The sequence below is a fragment of the Oryx dammah genome, unplaced genomic scaffold (genome assembly GCF_014754425.2).
Source record: "Oryx dammah isolate SB20612 unplaced genomic scaffold, SCBI_Odam_1.1 HiC_scaffold_18, whole genome shotgun sequence".
Lineage (NCBI taxonomy): Eukaryota > Metazoa > Chordata > Mammalia > Artiodactyla > Bovidae > Oryx > Oryx dammah.
In genome coordinates, this window is record NW_024070202.1 from 56,936,891 (window position 1) to 56,963,030 (window position 26,140).

At 42.5% G+C, this 26,140-nt stretch overlaps 1 protein-coding gene across 3 annotated transcripts in view; it reads left to right on the forward strand.

The window, feature by feature from the left end:
* The window catches only part of DOCK4 (dedicator of cytokinesis 4), a 468,492-nt gene that overhangs the window by 436,565 nt on the left and 5,787 nt on the right, over positions 1-26,140 (forward strand). For 2 of the 3 annotated variants that reach the window (XM_040260165.1, XM_040260166.1), the window contains 10 exons: positions 2,522-2,608; positions 11,499-11,675; positions 12,622-12,705; positions 17,535-17,654; positions 18,003-18,124; positions 18,453-18,573; positions 19,578-19,659; positions 19,791-19,900; positions 21,864-21,936; positions 23,658-23,771. In XM_040260165.1, the coding sequence (XP_040116099.1) occupies positions 2,522-2,608; positions 11,499-11,675; positions 12,622-12,705; positions 17,535-17,654; positions 18,003-18,124; positions 18,453-18,573; positions 19,578-19,659; positions 19,791-19,900; positions 21,864-21,936; positions 23,658-23,771 (1,090 nt within the window). The remainder of the gene's footprint in view (positions 1-2,521; positions 2,609-11,498; positions 11,676-12,621; positions 12,706-17,534; positions 17,655-18,002; positions 18,125-18,452; positions 18,574-19,577; positions 19,660-19,790; positions 19,901-21,863; positions 21,937-23,657; positions 23,772-26,140) is intronic. The other variant, XM_040260167.1, reaches the window with a different exon arrangement.

The window sequence follows — 26,140 nt, forward strand, 5'->3', positions numbered from 1 at the left end:
CTTTACCAGCTGAGCCACCAGGAAAGCCCCAAAATACTGGAGTGGGTAGCCTATCCCTTCTCCAGGGGATCTTCCTGACCCCGGAATCGAACTGGGGTCTCCTGCATTGCAGGTGAATTCTTTACCAAGTGAGCTATCAGGGAAGCTGGGAAATGTTCTTCTAACACTTATCAGCTGTGATTGTCTGATGTGAACTCACTTGTCACTCCTGCCTAAGTTTCAGTCCCTGGTGCTCCTCACAGTAACTCCAGAATTGTTCACAGCCAAATCATCAAAGGGAAAGTTGGATAGTTTTGCAGTGTTATGATGAGACCGAGCAAAGCACAGTGCTTTGGTCAAGAACATTGATGGGTTAAAAATCAAGGCCAGGAAACCACTGGAAAATAACGCTACGATGTTACTGAAAAGATCCATGACCATTTTCTAATCCCTCTGGATAGTTTTTCTTTCTGCCTTCCAAAACTTATTAAAGATCATTAGTGTATAATATAGTTTTCATTGCAAGTTTCTAGTAGATAAAAAGTCCAAGGTCCCCCAGAATCAGGCAGGTGACTTGCTCAGAATGGCATTTTCAATACCCCAGACCCTGCACTAGAATGCACATCTTCTGATGCCTTCTCCATTGCTTTTTCTGCTGCACCACATTTCCTTTTGGCCATCACTTTAAATATTTATCAATGGTGTAGCAACCCTCCTTAAAAAAAAATAATAAATCTGGCTCCTTTTCCCTGTGCTCACAGCCCTCAGCATCTGTCTCCAAACTGCCCTTCCAGAAGCCTCATCTCTGCTGCAGCCCACTCACCCACTCTATCAGCTCTGGCAGCACGGAGCTCTCGCTCCATCTCCTGCCATGCCCTTTCACAAGCCGCTTGCGTCTCTGCTTCCTGCTGCCTGCACCGCCTCCCCCGCTCTCCGCCTGGCAAACTCCTACTCACTCTTCAAAATTCCACTCACGTGTCACCTCCTCAGTGAAGCACAATCCTCCTCCCACAGGATGCTTTGTGTGCCTGCTTCCTCCTGTTTTCCCCCAGCACCTGGACTGTTCCTCTCTCTTCTCCCTGAGCCCTTTTTTTTTTTTTTTTTTAAATCTGTGCTGGGTCTTCGTTGCCACTCAGGCTTTTCTCTAATTGCAACAAGCAGGGGCTACTCTCTAGGCTTCTCATTGCGGTGGCTTCTCTTATTGCTGAACAGTCTAGGCCATGTGGGCTCAGTACTTGCGGTTCCCCAGCTCCGGAACACAGGCTGAATAGTTGTCGCACATGTGATTAGTTGCTCCTCAGCATGTGGCATCTTCCCGGTGAATCAGGGATCAAACCTATCTCTCCTGCTTTGGCAGGCAGATTCTTTTCCACTGAGACGCCAGGGACGCCCCCTGAGCCCTTGTTGATCTGCTTCACCCCTCATCACCAGCAGAGTGCTCTGGCCTCCTGTCACAGGGCTGCTGCCATATTCATCTCATTAGATCTTGGCTGGCACAAAGAAATCCTTCGATTTGTTGTTGTTGTTGAATAAATGGCAGTGTTTCAGGAACTTTGTAAGGTTTACTACACATGGGAATATGCTTTGTTAACCAGGAAACATGAGGCAGAAATGCAGAAGCCTGTTGACGAGAGAGACCCATTGTCAACAGCAGCTCTTACCAAAGGCACCTGTGATTTCATGTGTCATGGGGGTGCTCATCCCTGCCAGAGGGAGGCCCAGCTCTAAGTACAGATCCTCCTGGATCACAGAAGTGCAGATGGCACAGTAACTGTAGCCATGGGGGAGTCAGACATTCTAGTGCAGGGGTCCTGGGGATGGCAGTACAGATGATGAGAATGTAGCTTTGAGCAGGTCACATGCCTCTTCAGCTTCCCAGTAGCTCAGCTGGTAAAGAATCTGTCAGTAATGCAGGAGACCCCAGTTCGATTTGTGGGTTGGGAAGATCCCCTGGAGAAGGAATAGGCTACCCACTTCAGTATTCTTGCCTGGAGAATCCCTGTGGACAGAGGTGCCTGATGGGCTACAGCAAGAGTTGGACAAGACTAAGCACGCTACACATGCCTTTTGGAGGGCTAATGTCTTTCATCTTTAATACAGAAAGATTAGGCTATGAGATTCCTAAAGCCCTTCTTGAGGATTCTGTCTAATCTCATGATGATTAGCTGATACTATATCCCATTCCAAGTAAAAATGGCTAGATCCCCTTGAGGAGTGGAGAAACTTTAAATTAGAAATTTAGAGACAAAGGAAAGAATGTGATGACCTGCTTTTACATTGTGAAGATTACTGCCTGAAGTAGATCACCTATTCTGCACAGAAAAAAGTTTCAGGTTATATACAATGAAATTAACGTAAGCTTCAGCATGTCTTACTGAGATAGCTTCCTGAGTGCAAGGAGATTGCTGAAGCACTGGAATGAATACTAAAGAAAAGCTGACAAATACTGAAAACTGGGTAAAATTGAATGGCAAACATTAGTCATTGCTCAGTAACTGGAAAGAAGGTAACTTGGGGACTTAATTTGTTTTGTATTTCATAGAGTCTCTGGGTGGAAAGAACATCACTCTACTTGGTGCAGAGTTTACCTGGAATTTCCCGCTGGTTTGAAGTGGAGAAGCGTGAAGTGGTAAGGATCAGAGCTTATTCTCAAGTATTGAATACTTGCTCCGCACAGTTGTTCACCTGGAGTCAGGCCATGTATTCACTGCTTCTGCTTTGGACTCCAAGTCCTGGGAAACACTCCTAGTAAGTGAGTGAATGTTTGTGATGTTGACTGCTATGATGAAAGCTGGAAGGGGACCCATTGGCCTAGCCTAGCCAGCCCGAGTGATCCCTCCAAAACAGCTCTGACTGCAGCATGTCAACACCTCAGGCCCCTGAGTTAGAGAAACTAGCTCCCTTAACCACTCTAGCTATGAGACCTTAACTGTTTATCTTCAGTGGAAGAAAGTTATCTACATTATCTTATTTAATCACCATGTCAAAGCTACAAGGTATGTGTTCATTTTTGTTATTTGCATTTCTTTTAGATTTCACATTTAAGTGATAACAAAGAGTGTTTATCTTTCTTTGACTTATTTCACTAAGTATAATACCCTCTAGGTTCATCTACATTGTTGCAAATAATACAATTTAATTCTTTTCTATGGCTGAGTAATATTCCATTCTGTGTATGTGTCTGAATATATCCACAATTATATACCTCACTTCTGTCTTCTCTATCGATTTATCTGTGGATGAACACGTGGGTTGTTTGTATATCTTGGCTATTGTACACAATGGTGCTATGAACATTGAGGTGCATGTATCTTTTTGAATTAGTATTTTCATTTTTTTCACTGTAGCCAGGAATAGGATTGCTGGATTACATGGTAATTCAGTTTTTAGTTTTTTGAGGAACTTCCATCCTGTTTTCTAAGGTGACTGAACCAATTTACATCCCCACCAACAGTATGCTGTGGTTCTCATTTCCCTGTGTCCAAGGTACATATTCTTACCCCTCTTTTCACAAGTTTTGACAAGAGGTTAAAAGCCTTTGCCACAGATCCTATAGCAAGATACTGAAAAAGGATAAACTCAAACCCAGATTTTTCTGACTCCAAAGCTAGGTATATGTTTTTCTTCTAGTCTTATAAGCAGTGTGAGGCCAGTGTCAAGCCGAGCACAGTATCTGGCACACAGTAGGTCCATGCTGTAACAGTTCACAGTAGAAGGATGCCGCTGTGCTGTTCTCCCTGAGCACCAGTGGAGCGATCAGCAGGTGTCATTGAGAATGTGGAAATCACAGCAACCAAAGAGCAGTTCAGTTCAGCTCAGTTGCTCAGTCGTGTCTGATTCCTTGTGACCCCATGGACTGCAGCACGCCAGGCCTCCCCTTCTATCACCAACTCCCAGAGTTTACTCAAACTCATGTCCGTTGAGTCAGTGATGCATCCAACCATCTCATCCTCTGTCATCCCCTTCTCCTCCTGCCTTCAATCTTTCTGAGCATCAGGGTCTTTTCTAATGAGTCAGTTCTTTGCATCAGGTGGCCAGACTATTGGAGTTTCAGCTTTAACATCAGTCCTTCCAATGAATATTCAGGGCTGATTTCCTTTAGGAGGGAGTGGTTGGATCTCCTTGCAGAACTGAAGAGCCTTCAGTTATAAAACATGCCCCCTGCTGTGGGAAGGGAGAGAGCATTTGTGGAAGGCAGCCATGTCTGGAGTGAGAATCCCTCCCCAACAGTTATCAAGGCCCCAGCCCCTTGCTGTCAGCCACAGACCTATGCCCCCAAGAATCCCCCCTCCAACCCCTGGCGTATCCATTATGTCAGGGGCCAGCCCTTTGCTACAGTCCTGATGGAAAAATGTGCCAGTTATGAAAATGTAATGTAGCCCCTTCCTTTTTTAGGTAACAAGCCCACGCTGTCAATGAATCTGTAAGAGCAGATCCCACCCAAATTGTCTTCCAAGAATGGCTTGTCCTACCTGCAGTCTCTAAGCATCCAAATGACCCTCAGCTTATTGTATTCAATCATGCTAGGGATTTAATGGCATTTTCATTTTGCAAGGCTAAAAAATTCATACAGCTCTCTTAACAAACTGCACTCCATTCAGCAGATTACACCAGTGTGGGTGTGTTCTGGTCAAGTCTGAATCAAGGGTCCACAAGGGTTGCAAGGGAAGCAAAGATTGCTTCCATGGTGGACCCTGTGGCCTCCTGTGGAAGAGGCTGCTGAGTTCATCGCTCAGAAAGTCTTAATGTTTTGCTTCCTGCTGAATGGCATGGGCCCAAACCACAGGAATGTTCTTAGTCATCCTTGCAGCATTAACGATTCAGAGAGCCTTGTCAGCTACTTACTACCCAGAGAGGTAAATTCTGTGAAGTCTTACCAGTGTTCCTAACCTTAGAAATATTATACACACACACACACAGCCTGCTAATAAAAAGCAGCATGCTGATAGTGATTAAGGGAGAGTCACTAAACACAACCTTTCAAACAGCAGCCGCCTACTTTATTAGAATATGCAATCTTGGACTCTGTCAAACAGAACAAATCCAACTGGGCTGTTTTGTTCCCTGAACACAGCCCACTTCTGACAACCTCGTGTCTTTCTCTTATTCCCGCTGCCTGGCATATCCCCAGCTTCTATTAGTGTTGTTGGTTTCCTGCTTTAATTGCCAGTGTAGAAGGTCCTGATGATTGGGGCACTCAAGACGTATGTGCCACACTGAAGTGAAATTCCTTTTGGACCTTACCAAACTCTAAAAGATTCTGAATACCAAAAGATGTGTTTATAAGTTTGGCTCCAAAATTCAGTTGTTAATATACTTAACAATACTTAACAATACTTACCCAAAATTGTTGTTAATATACTTAACAATACTTACCCAATCTAAGACCATTTATGATCTTTATCTCACTTAGTATGACTACTCATATACTTTACTACAGAAATATTAACACATTTGATTAAAGGAAACTTCTTCAGACTGTGCCCTATGTTACCTTTCTGAAGTCAGAAAAATTCTGAGTTCTGAAACAGCTGGCAGCAAAGATTTCAGATGAGATAATGGGCCTTTATTCTGAAAATCATAACCCCAGAACATTAGTGAACATATTATCCCATTCTTTCAAAGATGATAAGCCTCTTTGAACTACTGTTTCCTCAGTAATTGTTTTTAAAACAAAATATTTTCGATTAAAAATAAGCTTATTTAAAACATTTTAAACATGGTAAAAAAGCTATAAAATAGAATGTACAGATAATGATATTTCTAAGCCTTAAAGATAATGACAGTATTCTGTGTGCTATGCTAAGTCGCTTCAGTCGTATCTGACTCTTTGTGATCCTATGCACTATAGCCTGCCAGGCTCTTCTGTCCATGGGATTCTCCAGGCAAGAATACTGGAGTAGGTTGCCATGCTCTGGATCTTCCCGACCCAGGGATCAAACTTGCATCTCCTGACTCCTGCATTGACAGGAGGGTTCTTTACCACTAGTGTCACCTGGGAAGCCCCAGTATTATCATGTGTGTGCTTAGTCGCTCAGTTGTATCTGACTGTGACCTCAGGGACTGTGGCCCTCCAGGCTCCTCTGTCCTTCACATTTTTCCAGAATACTGGAATGGGCTGTCATTTTCCTCCACCAGGGGATCTTCTCCACCAGGGATCGAACCCACCTGTGTCTCCTGCACTGCAGGTGGATTCTTTACCCACTGAGAGAGAATATTATCACACTTCACATCAGATCCATCAGAAAGTTGTGTGGCTCTAGGTACTTTCACAATTAACCAGCATCTGAGCCCTGCTCATCTCCCTTCTGATAGCGCCATCTACTGCCTGATTTCTTTTTCAAATTTAATTTTTTTTAATTGGAGGCTAATTACTTTAGGATATTATGGTGGTTTTTGCCATACATCCAGTGCCTGATTTCTTTTTTTAATTTATTTATTTTAATTGGAGGCTAATTACTTTAGGACATTGTGGTGGTTTTTGCCATACATCTAGTGCCTGATTTCTGAAGTAGTCTCCTAAGAGGTCACCTGCTTCTGCCTTTCTGGCCTCCCCCTGCTGCGGCCACTTCTGTACACAGCAGCCAGTCTCCTTTTTAAAAATAAAGTTATGTCCTATAAAAATAGAGAAAAGATATAATAAACCTAGTTACCCATTCTTTTACTTCAACAGTTATCAAAAAGGCCGATTTTGTGTCTACACCTCCCTCCATTCCCTTTTACACTGGATTATTTGGAAATTAGTCCTAGACACTATGTAAGAATATTTCAGTCTGTGTATTTATCAGAAACATAAACACAGTACCATTATTGTGTTTACGTTTTCCATCTAAAAATTTTAACAGTAATTCCTTGACCATAAACTATCCAATTTATTCACAATTCTCTAGTTCATTTTATAGGTTTTTGTTTGTTTTTGTCGTCTGTTGTTTGAACCTAGACTCAGATAAGGGCCACACATTCACATTGGTTGAAATACCTCCTAGATCTCATTTGATCTGTAGGTTCCCCCAAATTATTTTTTTTCTTGCAGCTTTTTTGTTGAAGAAATCAGGTTGTTTATCCTGAAGTGTTTCCTTGAGTCTGGATTTTGCAGACTATGAATCAGTGAGATCATTTAATGTGTTTCTTTGTTCCTATGTTTTTTGGTAAAGTGACAGCTAGATCTAATTTTGTCTTTTATTTTTTTGCAAGACTACTTCTCAGGTGTTATATGCTGTGGTTGGCAAGCAGCACTGATTATTGCCCCTGTCCAGGAATCTATTAGAGGTTACAAAAGGGTGATATTTTATCATTCTTTCTTCATTTATTGATTAGAATACTTCTATAAAGAGAAACATCCCTTCATCGACAATCTGATTACCCTAAGGTATAGGAAAGGAAGTCTAGTACTTTTTTCTTTCCTTTGATATACCAATTTTCAAAATAATAATTTGGTTTCCTAACACCCTATAAGGGCTTCCCAGGTGGCACCAGTGGTTAAGAACCTGCCTGTCAATGCAGAGGACATAAGAGATGTGGATTCAATCCCTGGATCAGGAAGATCCCCTGGAGGAGGGCATGGCAACCTGCTCCAGTATTCTTGCCTGGAGAATCCCATGGACAGAGGAGCCTGGTGGGCTATAGTCCATAGGGTCATGGAGAGCCAGACATGACTGAAGCGACTTAGCACCCACAACACCCTATAAATGTGACCAAAGAAGGTTTTGTTTTGTTAGTTTTGTTTAGCATCATGGATTTAAACATGTTTGTTTTGTTTCAGTCCACTGCATTTATTACTCATTGCTTTTCACATTGTTCCATTTTGCCCATTGAAAGCATTTTCAGGTTGGCTCCTCAGTCCTTTTGACAGTATCCAAGTTGTCTTTGTCACTGAGCTAATACACAGGCCAGTTGTCAAATCAAGCATAGGAATCAGCATCAAACTTTACTGACAACTTTTAGGCAGTCAAGAGGCTGGGATGAAGCAGACATCTGAGACCTCAAGTTTTGTCCTCCATGTCCTTCTTTCCCGTATCACTAATAATTCAGATCTGGCGACAGAGTCTCTAAGGGACGTTCACAGAGTTCCTCATACAGAGGGCACATTTGAATCATAAAATTTAAATTGTGAAACATTCCAATTTATACTCCAGAGTTGTCAAACTTCTCTGGGACATTCTCTAGTGAAGCAGGCCTGAGGGACTCTGGGTTTATTTACTGTAAGCAATCTTGTAGCTGGGGACTTAAGGGCGTTCCATAGATACCATCTCTTCCTCTTAGCACTTAGTCTATATTGAAGCTTTAATTGACAAGAAGATAAGACTGCAGTCACCTGCTTTGTTTCCTGTTCCCCAAGGATATCCCTCCAGTAAGGAGAGTGAATTGACAGCAGGCCAGCTGCTTTACTGAAAGCTTCCTTGCTCTCTGGGTAGTCCAGGCTCACTTGTGCAATCTTGCCCGAGACCTGAAAGCAACCATTTCTCCTATGACTCCTGATTCTTTTCAGTGGTGGGTAGTAATTAAAGATCATAATCTGGGACCAATGGAAAATAATTTATTGATAAACATTTATACACAGTATTCTTTATGCACTTCTTTGACCATCTCCTTAGAATAATTTCACCAACATATAATCAGTAATATTGACTCATGGATCAGCAATGGCATGTATCAATTTATGCCCTGTCTGTAGGAGATAACCGTTCTTGGGAATAACCATTTTCCCAGCATTCTCTTCAACACAGGGTGCTGTATATTATTTTAAATTTTCCAGATATTAGGCCAAAAGTGGTCACAGTAGGGTTGGCTTTTTTTGGCATTTGTTGAGTGCTAGTGAAGATGGTGTGTGTTCATATATTAACTCACTTTTTGGTGAATGCACTATTATATTCTTTGTATAGTTTTCATCAATATTTGAGATATATTGATAATTCATCTGAAATATATGTTGGAAGTATTTTCCTAGGTTATTATTTGTCTTTTGTCTGTATTTACTGTATTTTATTTTGCTTACTTGTAAAATGTCTTCATATTACTAACATTTAATTAAGGGTAAGCATGAATTTTTTAAAAATTGTGATCAAAAATACATACAAGTCCCCATCATAACTGTTTTTAAATGTATAGTACAATGATATCAACTATATGCACGTTGTTGTGCAATACCCACTGAACAGCAGTTTCCATTTTCCCCACACCCAGCATCTGGCAACCACTGTTTACTTTCTGTTTCCAAGAGGTTTTGTTGACTTTTTAACTCTCAGTTCATCAGAACTCTCAGACTTCTTTGTGAGTTAGCGTTTGTGATCTCAAAACAAAAGTTTAATGTCATAAATAATTGGAAAATAAAACCCTGTTTACCACCACTCAGGTAAAGAAACAGATATTGGCAGTAGCACCCCACTGGCCTCATGTGCCGCTCCCTCCCCTAGCAGAGCTTTTATGGCGACCATTCTCTTGCTTTGTTTATTACCTATGTATGTCTCTTTAAACAGGTCAGTTTAGTTTACATGGTTTTAAATCTTATACAGGCATATCCTGGAGACGGTGCAAGTTCAGTTTCAGACTACCACAATAAAGCAAGTCACACGGATTAGTTGATGTCCCAGTGTATGTAAAAGTGATGTTCACATTATACTGTAGTGTATTAAGTATGTAATAGCATTGTCTAAAAAAACAACGTATATACCTTCAAGAATGTGAAAATACTTTACTCCTAAAAAAATGCCACATCAGTGATAATAGTAACATCAAAGACCACTGATCACAGATCACCGTGACAAATACAGTAATGAAAACGTGTAAAATGTTGTGAGAATTACCACCGTTTGGCACAGAGCATGAAGTGAGCAAATGCTGTTGAAGAAAATGATTCCAATACACTTACGCAATGGAGGGTTTCAATTTATGAAAAATACAGTATCTGTGAAGCACAGTAAAGCAAAGTACAATAAAAAGAGGTACACCTGTGGGATAATGTAATTCTGTATATAGTCTAATGTAACTGCATCTGTCAGTATTATTTACAAGATACATCCATGTTATTACATGTGGCTTGTTTTCATTGTTGTGTAATATTCCATTGTATACTACAATATGTTCATGCATTCTTTTTTTGATGGATGTACAGATTTTGGAGATGAGTATGAATATTTTGTACACACTTCCTAGTACACATGTGTGCAGATCTTCTACTCCACTTCTCAGATATATGCCTAGGAGTAGAATTACTGGCTCACAAAATATATAGCTATCTTCATCTTTAATAAATAATCCCAAAGTGAATGAACCGATCTGAACATTCACCAGCAGGAATTAAGAGATTCAGTTCCTCACATTCTCACTTCATTTGCTACTGTCATACTTATTTTGCCATTCTGGTGAGTGCTTAATAGTATATCATTGTGGTATTATTTTTCACTTCTTAGATCAAAAATGCAGTTTGACACTTGCCATAGGTCTACTGGTCATTTGGGTTTCTTCCTTCATAAAATGGCTATGTTTTTTGTCCATATTTAAGTGGGCTATTTGCCTTTCTTTTAATGGCTTATAAGAATTCTTTATATATTCTCGACATAGACTGATGATTTTTACATGTTACAAATATCTCCTCCTACTTTCTGGTTTATCTGTCCTCTTATATAATGTCTTTTGATAAATGTACATTCTGAATTTTGACATAGTCAAATCATTCTAGTACTTTTCAGTGTTGGTTTAAGATGATTCAGGTGACCTTTAGAAACTATTTCCTTAACTGATAATAATTTCTCTTCCTTAATAATCCTTAAGCTTAGATTATTAGACAGATGAGAGCTTGGTAGACCTTTTCTTCAAAGAGCATGTCAATGTCAGTAACAATCACAGTGCTGTACCTTTGAAGAGCAGTATCATCATTTTCACAATGAGCCTCCCATTAAAACTCAGAATGGAAAAGTCATTATACTCTATTTGGCTCTCCTGGAACAAATAGATCCTGCAGCATATCTGATTACCTTATTTTCTATAACTCACAACTGTGTGCCATCCTGTGCCACCTTATGGTGCTGTTATGTATGCATATGGGGTCCATATGGGCATATGTCCCATCTCCCCAACTGGGCTGAAATCTCCTTGACATCAGAGGATCTGTAAATGCATTTTGTTATCTCCTGTGGTACTTTGCATTAAGTATCTAGAAAGATGCTAAGAACATGCAGGGTCCTTGAACACTTAGCCTTCATAAGAAAAGAAAAAATAAATTGTAAAATACATAGGCTTGAATTTTGTTTCAAGGATTAAAGTAATTGTTTTAGTGCTAATGTATAATCGGTGATTGCTGATTATTTGAACCACATTTCAGCCAGTGAATATAATCACCTTCTCTTCCCAGGCCCCACAAACAGCTAATTTGTCTTCTATATCCTGGTCTGTTCTATACTGAAGGCCCCTGGTAGAGATATTGAGGGGAGCACAGATAATTCAGAATGTGGATAATCTACTTTGTCTTTCTTCTTCAATGTCACAAAATCCAATATATATTTATGCTCATTTGTTCTCAGGTAGAAATGAGTCCTCTGGAAAATGCCATTGAAGTGCTGGAGAATAAGAATCAGCAGCTGAAGACTCTGATTAGTCAGTGTCAGACAAGACAGATGCAGAATATTAATCCCCTAACCATGTGCCTGAATGGAGTTATAGATGCTGCTGTTAATGGCGGAGTTTCCAGGTATCAAGAGGTAAGGATTTGGTATTGTTGTGTGAAAGTTTACATTTGTGATTTCTTAAGGTTTCAGAAGTCTTTTTTCAAGATATGCACGTACATCAGCCTGCTGACATAGGGCTACAATCAATACAACCAGATTTCTTTGCCTAATAGAGCAAATGTATAATCACTGGGGCTGCACACTTACTGTATTTCCCAGAATGTGATATTTTGAGGTTGAAAGTATGTGTGTGTGTGTTTTATTGAATAAAAGTAGTAAAGATATCACAATTGTCTAATAAATGGCTACCTAAAGCCATTTCCCTGAGTAAAGAGTGATTCTTGGACATAAAAGAATCTAATCTTGTTTGATCATTCTGAGTCTTTAGGCAATTTATTTTAGGATAGCATGTCATAAGCAGATGTTTTTCTGGAATTCCCTTGCTTTCTCTATGATCCAACAAATGTTGGCAATCTGATCTCTGGTTTCTCTTCCTTTCCTAAACCCAGCTTGTAAATCTGGAGGTTCTTGATTCAAGTACGGCTGAAACTTAGCTTGAAAGATTTTGAACATACCCTGCCCAGCATGGGAAGTGAGCTCAGTTGTCCGGTAGTTTGAACATTCTTTAGCACAACTTGGGCAAAGTCTGGGAGACAGTGAAGGACAGGGAGACCTGGTGTGCTGCAGTCCATGGAGTCGCAGAGAGTCGGACACGACTGAGCGACTGAACAGCGTGATGTCATAAAAGCTTATGGATTTAGATTTGCTATCTGTTTTACCAAAGATACAAAGTTCATGCAATCTCTGATCTCCCTCCTTATATTCCCTCTGACCAGCTGCCATACTTCAAATCATTCCAGCCGGCCCCCAAAAGTGGTGTATAATGGAGTCATTTCTTTAAAGAAGCATTAGAAACAATAAGTGTATCTTCTACTTCCTTTGTAACCCTCTTGAAGTAAACTGTCCTTCTTCTTACCAGGCATTCTTTGTCAAAGAATATATCTTAAGTCACCCTGAAGATGGAGAGAAAATCGCACGGTTAAGAGAGCTGATGCTTGAGCAGGTAAGAGGGGCAGAAGCCTTCTCCCTCTTCCATGCACAGTGCTTGCCTGTCCAGGGTCCCATCTACATGGTTTTCTCTGAGTTGGCCAAAATGTTTGTCCATGTTGTTCCATAAGCTGTGTCAAAAAAACTTTTTTGGCCAGCCCCATATGTCAGTGATCTAGCAGTCACAGGTTACAGATTCACTTGTGATATATTCTGACTTGCTAATTTCTACTTTTTCTTCCCACTTAGATTCCAGGGGGGAAACAAAAAAATTAGTAGACTATGGCAGCCCCTCATAGCAAACACAGCACCCCTTGGAATGTTCTTTGAATGCTCTGTCCCCAAAGACTTGATGCCAACTTTTCACTCAAGATTTTGGGATCATGTAAGTTCAGGCCAACTGAACACAAATGACTCAGTAAATGAATGAATGAGATTTGTACTTAAATGTTAGACTAAGGAAGTGGGCAATTAATAATACCCTTTGCTTTAAAACAGTATCACGCTATGCAGATAAAGCCTGTAGATCATATGACGTAGACAGAGCTAGATACAATCTCATCATTTTCAATTCTACAGAAGCACAGTTGGCTTTTATTTCTTTGGTTCCATCAAATACGAAGAACCCGGGTGAATAATCTCTTGCTTTCTCTTCCTCTATTGATAGCTCTTGGCCCGAAAATGGTTTGAAAACCTCTGAGGTGGGAGACATTATGGTGGAGAGGCTGGGTTCAATAGGAAATCAATAGGAAACACTTATATCTATGAAAAATGGAATGATAAAATTAACAGAACCATCTCTTTCCATTCGGTAATGCCAAATTAATAAAAAGCATGTTCTGTTGGACTAGGAAATGATGAGGCTGTACCTGGTTTTAGTCCATATTTTATGCTATATAGGTTTAGTCCACAAAATTGATACTGAAGGGAGAGAAGTGGCTGTGGACCAGGACCGTGGGTGGAATAGTCAGGTGGACAGCTTCTGGAAAAGAGGGATTACCTGAAGTTAACCTGCAAGGAAATAGAGGAGAAGTTAAATTCTCATTGTGGCCCTGGGGGTGATGTAGATGCTAGAAATGAAGTGAGCAGCTTAGGTCATCAAGTACTTAGAATTATGGAATGCCTTTAGCCCTAGTTGATTTTTAATTCTCTTGTGAGTGGTTTATCTCACCCCAGGATTCTTATCTGCTGTATTCAGTCTGACTGAACTCTTTCCCTCGAGTTAAAATCAAAAGGGTTAAAAAGCCTCTCAATATGCCAGCAAATTTGGAAAACTCAGCAGTGGCCACAGGACTGGAAAGTTTTCATTCCAATTCCAAAGAAAGGCAATGACAAAGAATGCTCAAACTACCACACAATTGCACTCATCTCACACATTAGTAAAGTAATGCTCAAAATTCTCCAAGCCAGCCTTCAACAATACACGAACCGTGAACTTCCAGATGTTCAAGCTGGATTTAGAAAAGGCAGAGGAACCAGAGATCAAGTTGCCAACATCCGTTGGATCATCGAAAAAGCAAAAGAGTTCCAGAAAAACATCTACTTCTGCTTTATTGACTATGCCAAAGCCTTCGACTCTGTGGATCACAACAAACTGTGGAAAATTTTTAAACAGATCAGAATATCAGACCACTTGATCTGCCTCTTGAGAAATCTGTATGCAGGTCAAGAAGCAACAGTTAGAACTGGACATGGAACAACAGACTGGTTCCAAATAGGAAAAGGAGTATGTCAAGGCTGTATATTGTCACCCTGCTTATTTAACTCATATGCAGAGTACATCATGCAAAATGCCAGGCTGGATGAAGCACAAGCTGGAATCAAGATTGCTGGGAGAAATATCAATAACCTCACATATGCAGATGACACCACCCTTATGGCAGAAAAAGCGAAGAAGAACTAAAGAGCCTCTTGATGAAAGTGAAAGAGGAGAGTGAAAAAGTTGGCTTAAAGCTCAACATTCAGAAAACTAAGATCATGGCATCCTGTCCCATCACCTCATGGCAAATAGATGGGGAAACAATGGAAATAGTGTCAGACTTTATTTTTGGGGGCTCCAAAATCACTGCAGATGGTGACTCCAGCCATGAAATTAAAAGACACTTGCTCCTTGGAAGAAAAGCTATGACCAACCTAGACAGCATATTAAAAGGCAGAGACGTTACTTTGCCGACATAGGTCTGTCTAGTCAAAGCTATGGTTTTTTCCAGTAGTCATGTATGAATGTGAGAGCTGGACTATAAAAAATGCTGAGTGCCGAAGAGTTGATGCTTTTGAACTGTGGTGTTGGAGAAGACTCTTGAGAGTCCCTTGGACTGCAAGGAGATCCAACCAGTCCATCCCAAAGGAGATCAGTCCTGAATATTCATTGGAAGGACTGATGTTGAAGCTGAAATTCCAAAACTTTGGCCACCTGGTGCAAAGAGCTGACTCATTTCAAAAGACCCTGATGCTGGGAAAGATTGAAGGCAGGAGGAGAAGGGGACAACAGGAGATGAGATGACTGGATGGCATCACCGACTCGATGCACATGAGTTTGAGTAGGCTCCAGGAGTTGGTGATGGACAGGGAGGCCTGGTGTCCTGCAGTTCATGGGGTCACAAAGAGTCACACAACTGAGCGACTGAACTCACTGACTGAAGTCTCTCAAGAAGATTGAGGAACCTTTGTTTTGTCTGTATCTGAGACCCTGTGGAAAGAGCTTTGGCCTAGGAAGCATTAGATCCTTTCAAGTCGTGCACGTTATAGCGTTGTGACCTTGGGCGAGTTACATGTCTTTGCAGGACTGTAGGAAGCTGGGCATGCTGGAGAGGGATGGTTCAGAGACCTGTCTAGTAGACACAGAGGTACACAGCTTCAGGCTCCTTCCAGAAAGGACCTGTGGCCCCACCTGCTGGAAGACACCTTGGCCTCTCAGATCCTCCAGCATTGCCTCTGCTGCAGAGTGTCGCCTAGCCTGCTATCCCTACCTTCCTGGATGCCCTGCATCCAGTAACCGGGAAGGAGAGGCCCAGCCTGGCCATTTGGAGCACACACAGTGCAGTTGTGACAGATCATTCAAGGTCCAGAGCTGCCCTGGGGTCGGCAAAGGCTTTCAGGCTGCCCTGCAGGTTGTTTCCTTTTTGGTCAAGTCCGGCTCTGCCCCTCCCTCCTACAGGCAGTGATCCCAGGGATATTCCCCAACGAACATCCCAGTCTCCATGCCGAAGCCTACCTCCAGGAGAACCCAGCCTGCAGCGTTACCTGGACAAAAGGGCAGGCCCTTCGCAGCCAGTGTCTAAGATGCAGAGGACCGAGGGCCCTGCCCTTAGACTCAACTCCATCCCTCCTCCCTCCCCACAGAGACCGGGCTTGCTCTTTGTGCCTTAGACATACTTCACTTGACATTTATTTCAAGGTGTTTTTATCTTTATGCAAATGTTACAGGTAAAGTTGCCACAGTTCTGACCCTTCGGAAGGTACTGGATGCTCTCACCACCTCACCCCCCAAGTCACTCATGTCTGCCCTAAAGCTTTCAAACTTGAACCATCATGGGCTGTAAAGATAAAGGACCGTCTAGTAGTGATGTGTGATTTGTTTTCCTCTCAGCCTCTGAAATTTGTCCTTTTGACCATTGTAGCATGGGGCATTTTTTAAAATGTAAAAGACGTCTGCTACTCCCATCAAAGGAATTAAGCACTTTTGACCTAGCTGTACAAAGGAAATGTGAATGTTTACATTCATCTCAGTTTAGGTTCTCAGAGCAGGAAACCTTTTTTGAAAATAGGAACTGTTCCTTTTTACCTTATAATAAGTGAACAAGAATAAAATTTTTTAACAAAAACAAGCAGCATAGCAACTGTTACAGCATACCCTCTCTTATTTGTTCTTTCCTCCCTGACAGGTTCTGAAAATCTGAGGGAGGGAGAGGTAGGGACAGAGGAACCGATGGGAGAGAGAAGGGGGACATGGCCGAGAGAGTGCCATCCAGAAAAGAGGTCCCTTGGGGAGTGCCACGTGGTGCGTGCTAAGTCACTTCAGTCGTGTCTGACTGGCTCCTCTCTCCATGGGATTCTCCAGCAAGAATACTGGAATGGATCGCCATGCCCTCCTCCAGGGGATCGTCCCGGCCCAGGGATTGAACCTGTGTCTCTTACATCTCCTGCACTGGCGATTTCTTTATCACCAGGGGTAGAACCATCTGACCCTCCTAACAAGGAGCCCCCATCCTTTGCCCTCTCCTGAGAAGTGCAGGAAGGGGCCAAAGGGACACTTAACTGTTTAATATGGTTGTTGTTATAGATTTAAAATACATGGGAAAGAAACTTGGGGTAGTAGGACAGTTAAGTCTTTGGAATCAGGCGAGTTCAGATTCCCATTTGTCCTTTAGTACATGCAGAATTTCTTTTTTAAAATTATGTATAATTGCTTTACAATGTTGTGTTGGTTTCTGCTGTACAGCAGCGTGAGTCTGTCGTATATGCATATATGTCCCGTCCCTCTTGATTCTCCTCCCCAGCCCTCTAGGTCATTACAGAGCACTGAGCTGAGCTCCCTGTGTTATAGAGAATTTCCCACTAGCTAGCTGTTTACACAGGGCATTATAATGTATGTCAATGCTACTCTCTCAACTCATCCCATCCTTTCCTGCCCCAGCTGTGTCCACAAGTCCATTTGCTACATCTGCGCATGCAGAATTTTCTGATCCTCTGTGTCCTCTGCAGTAAACTAAGGATTGGTCCTGTCTTGTCAGACGGGGAGGTTAACAGTAACGCATGCAAAATGCAGGGCACCTTGCTTGAATCCCCAGCAGGCATTAAGGCTGTACTCACTGATGTGGATTTTTTCCTTCTATTACTCTCAAGGCACAGATTTTGGAATTTGGCTTGGCCGTGCACGAGAAGTTTGTGCCTCAGGATATGAGACCCCTTCACAAGAAGCTGGTCGACCAGTTCTTTGTGATGAAGTCCAGCTTGGGGATCCAGGTATGTACACAAAGGGTCCACCAGGGGGCAGTCTGACCTCTACCATTTGCTTTTTGTTAGAGGGACCATGACGTATACAATAGTGACATCTTTTGGTTTGTCTGCCAAACTGCACCAAAATGTTACCAGAGAGCCCTCAAATGTTAAAATTGCATTAAATTCGGTTTGCCACACTTAACTTTCATGAAAACAAAAAAGTAAATGAGGGAAGGCTTAATGACTTACATTCCTAAGTGCCTATATAAAGGTTTTAAGACCATCAGAATGCACAAGTATAGCACAGCACCTCTTGAGTGATTCTGCCCTTAGCGTTACAATTCTGAAATATTTTCTTTACTACCTCTTTAGGAATTCTCCGCTTGTATACAAGCCAGTCCAGTCCATTTTCCTAATGGAAGCCCTCGTGTGTGTAGAAACTCAGCACCTGCTTCCATGAGCCCAGATGGTACCAGGGTAATTCCTCGACGCAGGTAAGTCATATTCTGAATTATCTGACAATTTGGCGTTCCCACAAGATGATCCGGAACGATTCTCTCGTTCTTTATGGCACAATTTGTCAAATACGCAGTTTCTTAATGAAATAAGTAACCCTAGAGGCAGCTGCAGACATCTGCCACTGGTAAAACAGCAACAGCATGAGAAATAAACTCAGACGTTTGATCACATTGAGGCAAATGGGAGGCGACAAAATGGGATGTATATATTTTTTTCCCTTTGGTTTTTATACCATGCCAGCATGTGATAAAGTGCAGTGTAGAGACTGAGTTAACGACCATTTCTTTTTCTCCCTGAAAACAGCCCATTAAGTTACCCAGCTGTCAACCGATACTCTTCCTCCTCACTGTCCTCACAAGCGTCTGCTGAAGTAAGCAATATTACAGGGCAATCAGAAAGCTCTGATGAAGTCTTTAACATGCAGGTACTTGATCAGCTGTTTTCTTTTTGTCTGGTCCTGTTTATTCCCCTTCTGTCTCAATCATGAGTGTTTCCGTTCACTCTGCTGTGCTTAGGAACAGACCTACGAGCGAGAATTTGACCTAAGGACAAACCTTTACACACCTGTATTGCCTTATTGGTGTCTGGAGTCTGCAAAGCTGATTCTCTCAAAGCTGCCCCGGCCACTCTAGGAAGACCTGAGCCAGCGGTGGGCATGCCCGGCCAGGCCCTACGAGGGGAACTTTGAGCTCTGCCTCTGAGTCAGGTCTTCAGTCGGGTGTCCTGGAGCTTGTCACCACCGACCAGCTGCCTCTTAGCATTCCTAAGTGTTTTGTTCTTTTCTTTAAGAAGATATGGTTTAGGGGCCCATTCTAAGATTTCTCTGCTTAGGTATATGTTGGAAATTTCCCATAATAAAAAAACTATTTACTAAAGAAAAATAGAGGTTTTTAGGGATTTAAGTGTCAGTGTAACTCTTGCAACAAAAATTTGTGTTTATATACAGCAAATAGGACATTGCTAATCACTCGGTAAGACTCAGCTGAAATTCTCCTCACCTCTGTCTTTGGAAAGGGGGTATAATACATATTGCCAAATTCACTCATTGAACATACGACATTGGAGAAGAGGCACAGGCATGTTCTCTGACTTTTAGAAGCACTCACCTATTTACCTGCCCGAGGCTGGGAGCCTTTCTGCTCGCGCTTTAGTCAGGGAGCTGCTGCTGACTGGTCTTTAGTCATAGGCTGTATGGAGCTGAATTGAACACAAAGGCATTCCTTTGGCAGGTGTCAAAAATCTGAGTTTTTTTTTTTTATTAATTCAGACAGGCGTCCTTATTGGTCTGAGTTAGTGAGATTTTTCCATTAATTCTTAATGGGCTTTTTTTTTTGCTACTTTGAAAAAAAAAAGTGATTTTGTTTCAAATGTGTCAGTGTAGTCTGCAGCCTCTAAGCCATGTCTGATAACAGCTCCCCTGTTTTCTAGCCAAGTCCATCTACCTCAAGTTTGAGTTCTACTCACTCCGCCTCACCTAATGTGACAAGTTCTGCTCCCTCGAGTGCCAGAGGTTAGTGCCAAGGTGTGGAGTGACTGAGGGTGCCCAGAGGACCTTCCAGCCTCCCGCAGGCTTCGGCTTTCTCCTCCAAATGTCCCAGCTCACCACCACCCTGACGAGCCTCTCTTTCCATCTCTTCCCAGCTTCTCCTTTGTTGTCTGACAAACACAAACATTCCAGAGAAAACTCTTGCCTGTCCCCAAGGGAGCGACCATGCAGTGCCATCTATCCAACACCTGTGGAACCTTCTCAGGTAGTGTTTGTGGGATGGAAATTCTTGGAAACAAGGAAAAGTCTGGATGTTACCTACAGGGCTGCAGAAAGTCATGGTAGCTGCCAGAGACCGCCAGATGGGCCGTGTTGACAAGTCCAGCTGGGTGAAGTCCATACCTCGGCCCCAGGCCTGTTGTTAGGAATTCCTGTGTGAACTGTCAAATCTGACGTGGATTCCTTGTGCTTGCCTGAGCAGTAAAGCTGAGAGGGAATTGGGAAATGATTTTACCCACTTTGATCTATTTTGTTGCTGCCACTTGAACATTAAGAGAGGTCATGGGTGAATGAGTTAGGGGTGGGGGTGTCTGCATGTGTCTGTAGCAGAAATTTGGAGGAACTTCTTACATTAGCCAAAGATCCTTGAGAAGCATGGCTGCCACGGATTGCTTACCGAGGTATCCAGGAGTCAAGAGGGTGTCTTTTTGCCTCTGCTGTTCTTAAATGCACTGAGGAGGGAGTGGCTAAACCCTGGGGCCTCCCCGCTGCCCTCTCCACCCAGCTCAGACCTGCTCTGCAGTGATCTCTCTCAGCCTCAGTGACTACAGAGCCAACGTTTTGACCCTCTCAGCCCTTTAAGCACTTTGAGGCAGGGTTTCAAAGGTAAAGATTCCTATGGAGCCCTGAGTTTTATCGGTTACTTGTGGATAACTCAGGAGCAGAGAATAATCGTTATTTATCCTCCAGCTCATTTTAGGTTTTTCCACACCATCCTGGCAGAAGGCTGTAGTTACATCTGGAAATGGATGAGAATGAGGGGGATTTGTCTGGATTGGATTCTCTTTGCTGATTGTGTGATCTTCCCAAAAGTTCCAGGATACCCCGTCTGCACAGCACTGACGTGTTGCAGAAACTGTACCTGAGTACATTTTCCTGAACCACCTGACTGGTTTAATTTCCCCTTGTCATGACTTTCAGTTTGTTCCCTCTGCTCCTGGAGAGCAGGTCACCAGCGTGGGGGACTCTGAAAGACTTCCTGATTAGCCTCTCAAGTTTCTGCTTTTGGTAAAATTTGAAGCAGTGTGTGTTACCAAAATTTCCATAATCACATTCCTCTGGTGTATCTACTTTAAGGACTTAGTTTTACCTAATATATTAAACAAAAGACACTATGTAAAACTGGCATTTTTGTGGGTTAAAAATTGCAACATACTAACCATTTCATATGTTTTAACCTAATCTAGGATTTAAAATGTAAAGTTCATTGACTAGAGATTTTTTGAGCTAATATTTCTTCTTTCTTACTTACACTTTATAAATACAAATATTAGACTAGTAATATAAAGAGCACTGTAGCTTAACTGTTACTTACTGTTTATTTTTTCCATATTTTATTACAAAACTTTATTTGCCAGTTATATTGGGTTGGCCAAAAAGTTCATTTGAGGATGGTATGGAAAAATCCAAACGAACTTTTTGGCCAACCCAATATTTGAAATCCTGTACAGACTTTTAAAACACTGTTTAGAAACACTGTTTGAAACCTAAGGGTCTTCTCCTTTTTTTCCCTTAAATATAATTGAGTCATTATTGAACAATAATTCAATAATGATAAGCCAGTCATCAACAATGTTAAGCCAGTCATGTTTGATATGGCTTATTTTGCCATTTGAAACATTTTTTTAAAAACAAAAGGTTCAGTAAGGGCTTCCCAGGTGTCACTAGTAGTAAAGAACCCACCTGCCAATGCAGGAGACACAAGAGCTGTGGGTTAGATCCCTGGGTTGGGAAGACCTCCTGGAGTAGGCGATTGTAACACACTCCAGCATTCTTGCCTGGAAAATTCCATGAACAGAAGAGCCTGGTGGGTCCAGAGGGTCGCAGAGAGTCAGACACGACTAAGCACCAGCGTACACCATTCAGTAATACAATAATCATCTCGTTTTCTAGAAGATCTCACCTGTCAGTATCTTGCACCGTAAAAATAGATTCTTGTGCCTTTCCAGAGGCTGCTGTTTAATCACATTGGAGATGGAGCCTTGCCACGCAGTGACCCCAATCTTTCTGTACCTGAGAAAGGTGGGTATGAAGCCAGCGTCTCTGGCAGTCATGGAATGTGTAACAGTGTGTTCTGGCTTCATTTCCTCCAGTCGCCCGTGTGTCCCTGTGGAAGGCAGATGTACAGACCTTTAACGATCAGGACTGATCTTCTCTTTAGGGGACAGATGGAAGACAGCTATTTCTGATATATTCTTCACCAGCTGTTTTCTCGTAGGGTTTAACAGCAGAATCTGAGCAAGGTCAGGACTCCTGTTTAGTGACTTTTGGGGTCATTCAGTGAGTCACCGAGGCAATCCCTGCGCTCCCTGAAACGAAGTGGCCAGTTAGGCTACCTGGTCAACACAAGGAAAGTGAGCAGCTTCCCAGATGGATCCTTGGTCCCGCTTTGTGTCTGCCTCACCAAGCTCATTCAGTCAGCTCATCTGTTGCTTGCGGGTGACTCAGATGCTATTGAAAATTTGCAATCCAGTGCATAATGGAGTGTGCCCTGCCTCAAGGTCAGATGAAAAATGAGAAAGCAACATATGCATAGCAGTTAATAGCCAATTAGCATGGGTCTGTGCAACACAGCAGAGGAAGAAGAGTGGATTAAATGTGACTTCCTCAGCTAGGGGAATGGGGACTAACAGCAAGGCACTCGTTGACCTTCCAGTCAGCCTCAAAAATCGGAGCAGTCCCCAAGCCAGCAAATTAAGTCACTAATGACATATCCCTGTACAGTGCATTTTAATTGTCCCCATTAAGATCTCGACTGCATTGTCATTTGAGTACACCGATACATTAAAACTTTCCTCAGGAGATAGGAATCAACAAGACTGTAGCTTAAATTATTTTAAAACACACATTTTGCTTTACAGCTACAAGTCAAATATTGATCTTTGTCTGGATAACTTAGAAATGTGGTCGTTTTATCACCTCTTCTACCACAGAAAATCCACAAAGCACCTTTTAAAGGACCAGAGGAAATGTTTTTTACAAGTGATGGTTCCATGCAATTATAGTGGTAATATAATCATAAAATGTTGAAATTCTTGCTATGTCCACCAGGTGACAGTGTCTGCTCAGTGAGCAAGAGACTGGAATTCTAAAGGCTTGATTTTGTAAACCTCCTCTCAGAGCAGCTATTTATAACCTTGTATGTCTTGCCCTTGTTCCAAGGGAGGTTGTTCCATATTTCAGCATCTTACTGAAGTGTGGAGCAGGTGGATTACAAAAAAGGAATGATAATGTCAGCATTCCAAATTATTTTTTTAGGACGTTCTCCACTATAGCCCTTTGACTTGAGGAACAAGGGCCAACAGGATGGTGTGGTGTGGCTGTTCCTTGCCAGTAATTCTGCCAGGCAGTGGAGATATTAGCATCCACTGCCTTCCCCCTTTTAGGGTGCTATTTGTCCAGAAAATTCCACTAAAAACCAAGTTTTAAAATAGTCGAGTGACTACATCTTCCATCTGTTATCCAGCATCTAAACACATTTGTAAATCTCAAGTTTCTACACTCTTTTGTCAAGATGTGTATTTCTGACTGCTTGAGGGAAAAAGAGACATGCTATCACCCAATGAAATGTCAACTATAATTGTGAGATGGGCAATTAAATAAAGGGTTCGCATTTAGGAAGTTTCCTTATTATTATTTGTAATCCAGCTGATGTTTTCCTTCTGGATAATTCTGACTTCTAAGATTGAGTGCTCGCAGGGTGACGTAGACCATGTGATTTTAGCTGTGTTATTCCCTTCCAGCTGTGAACCCCACCCCTAGCAGCTGGAGCCTGGACAGTGGGAAGGAAGCCAAGAACATGGCAGATGGTGGGAAGCTTATCTCTCCCCCCGTCCCTCCGCGACCCACACAGACTGGTGGGTATTTGAAGCATTTAACAATCATTTTTATAAAAATAACTTTCATTGACTACTCCGACCAGAACTCCTCAGAAAGGTAGGCGTTTGGTGTGTCCAAGGTAAAAACCTTAGTAGTAGCTACAGAATTCATCTGCTGTGTTCCCTCTTTTTCCTCAACTCTTGTTACACTAAGTCCACGAGTGCACCATTCCTAAACTATAGAACGTTCTTCTCCTAGGTATCATCCTCAGAATTGTGGGGGGCACCCTAACCTTGCTGAACCACTAGCATTTTCTCTATCCTTCACTTGAATCCCCTCATTCTTATCAACCTCTGCTAACTCCAGCCACTTTCTGCAGCCCCAGTTTCAGGCTGTCCCTGAACAGGACTGACTGACTGTAATTTGGATAGGCTTGTGGAGAACAACTAACCAGTACCTTGCACCTGCTGCTCAGACAAGACTGTATTCCAGTGTCATCTTTCTCAAAGGGTTCATTCAAGGCACTGCTTCTCCTAGGGAGGTGCTTTAAGCAGCAGACCTACTGACTCAGAATTCTACTATATCTGGGCCAAAGCTTTAGAATCTATGTTTTACCAAACCTTTCTAAATTTTGAGAACCACTGAAAATTATTCTTAAGAAATGTCCTTTCTGAGTTTATAACAGTAATGGGCCCCCTTTCCTCTTGAACAAGCCGTTGCTGGATGACCTACATATGAGGGCAGTTTTTGAGAGGCTGTGGCACTTTACTATCCTGTTGATGGGGAGAGCTTTTTCAACACTTCACCTATATTTAGAGTTGTTTTGAAGCTTTACAAATACAACTAGCCTAAAGGCATGAGAAAATATGACACTGTGTTTTTCATGGATTTTTCTGGATGGATCATCCATGTTTCGTTTGCGGCATTTTAACATCTTTCTAGCTTCTTTTATTTTTTAACAAATAAAGAAAAATGACTCTCTTTTTAAAATGAACTGTGTGCTACCCGGTTTGTACTTTCCAAAGCTAGAAGTTGCCAGTAGATTTGGAAAGACATGTGAAATCTTCAAACAGAACAAGGAATAACTGTAGCCTTACTTGATAATATGCATTGCTAGGTCAGTGTGACCAGGGAAGTTTAAAACTAACCAGTACTTGGTGCTTTAGTCATGATGTTTGTACATTGAAGCAACCTCCAGTTTAAACCTGGTTGTGTCCATAAAGTTGGAAACTTGAAAAGTGTTTTCTAAGGGACAATAATATTCATGGTATTTAGGTTCCTAGGCTAATTCTACTTTGTAGGCAAGGACAGGGATAGAACTATTTTAGGTCTTTTCCGGAGAAACATCACTCTGAACATGCAGTGGGTCCAGGGGCTGCTGGGTAGTCCACAGTGATGGTGTCAGGGAATGCCCAAGTTGAGAGGAAGAGGGACCCAGACAATAAAAATACCATTTCCCAATCAAGCTGTGCTTCTCCGGACGTCCATGCTCTTATTCCATACTCAACCCCCACAACTGATGGGCTAGGAGAACTAACAGTGGCTGTGGCATGTGCTGACAGCGTACCCTAGCCCGCACGATGGATCCGCACACCCCCAAGGGCGGGCCGGCCACTCTCGCTAGTTCCTTAGGCCCAGAGCACGCAGGTGTCTGTGGCTCTCCCTGGTTACCCTGACAGTGCTGCCTCCCCTCCTGCACTGATTGCTGTCATGGTCTGCCCTCATGGCATCCTGTGTGCTCACTGTTGGCGGGACCTGTAACTGTCTCTCTTCCCTTCGGCCTTTCAGTAGTTTTCTTATGAGCTGCAAACCCCACTGTGACAGCTGGGAGAATGGCAGCTCATCACAGAGCAGCAACCCCTGAGGCCACTGAAAACTCTGTAGGCAGACCTGGGCAATCTGGCTTACACTCACGGTTGACAGTGTCACGGCTGGCTGTAGTATGTGTGGTTACGCTGGATTTGGTCCACAAGTGCACACACAGAGCAGTGTCATCACACTGGCCTTGTCCCAGGTGTAGGGCTTGAAAATCTGGTGGGAGAAACAAAGAGGGGGTTCTTCTTACCTTAATGATGACATCCATAGGATATCACCTCCTAGCGATAAAGGAAGACCCAAGTACAGACATTAGGGAGAAAAATGGAAAACTTCTTACCTTTTATATGGATGTGGCCAAGGGTTTTCTGTCAATTTCAGGAATATTGCAAGGGGTGGGGGTGGGGAAAGGGGAGACTAATGTCAGTACATTCCCGGGGACCTATTCTAAGCTGCCTGGGTGACCTGGGTCTTCCCATTCTTGCTCAGCCCAGTCTGCTCCCTGGCACCTCACGCGTAGAAGCACCTTTAGAAATAGACCAAGGGGCAGAGAAGCGTCTGGGCTTTGAGGCAGTGGAAGGGACACTGGACC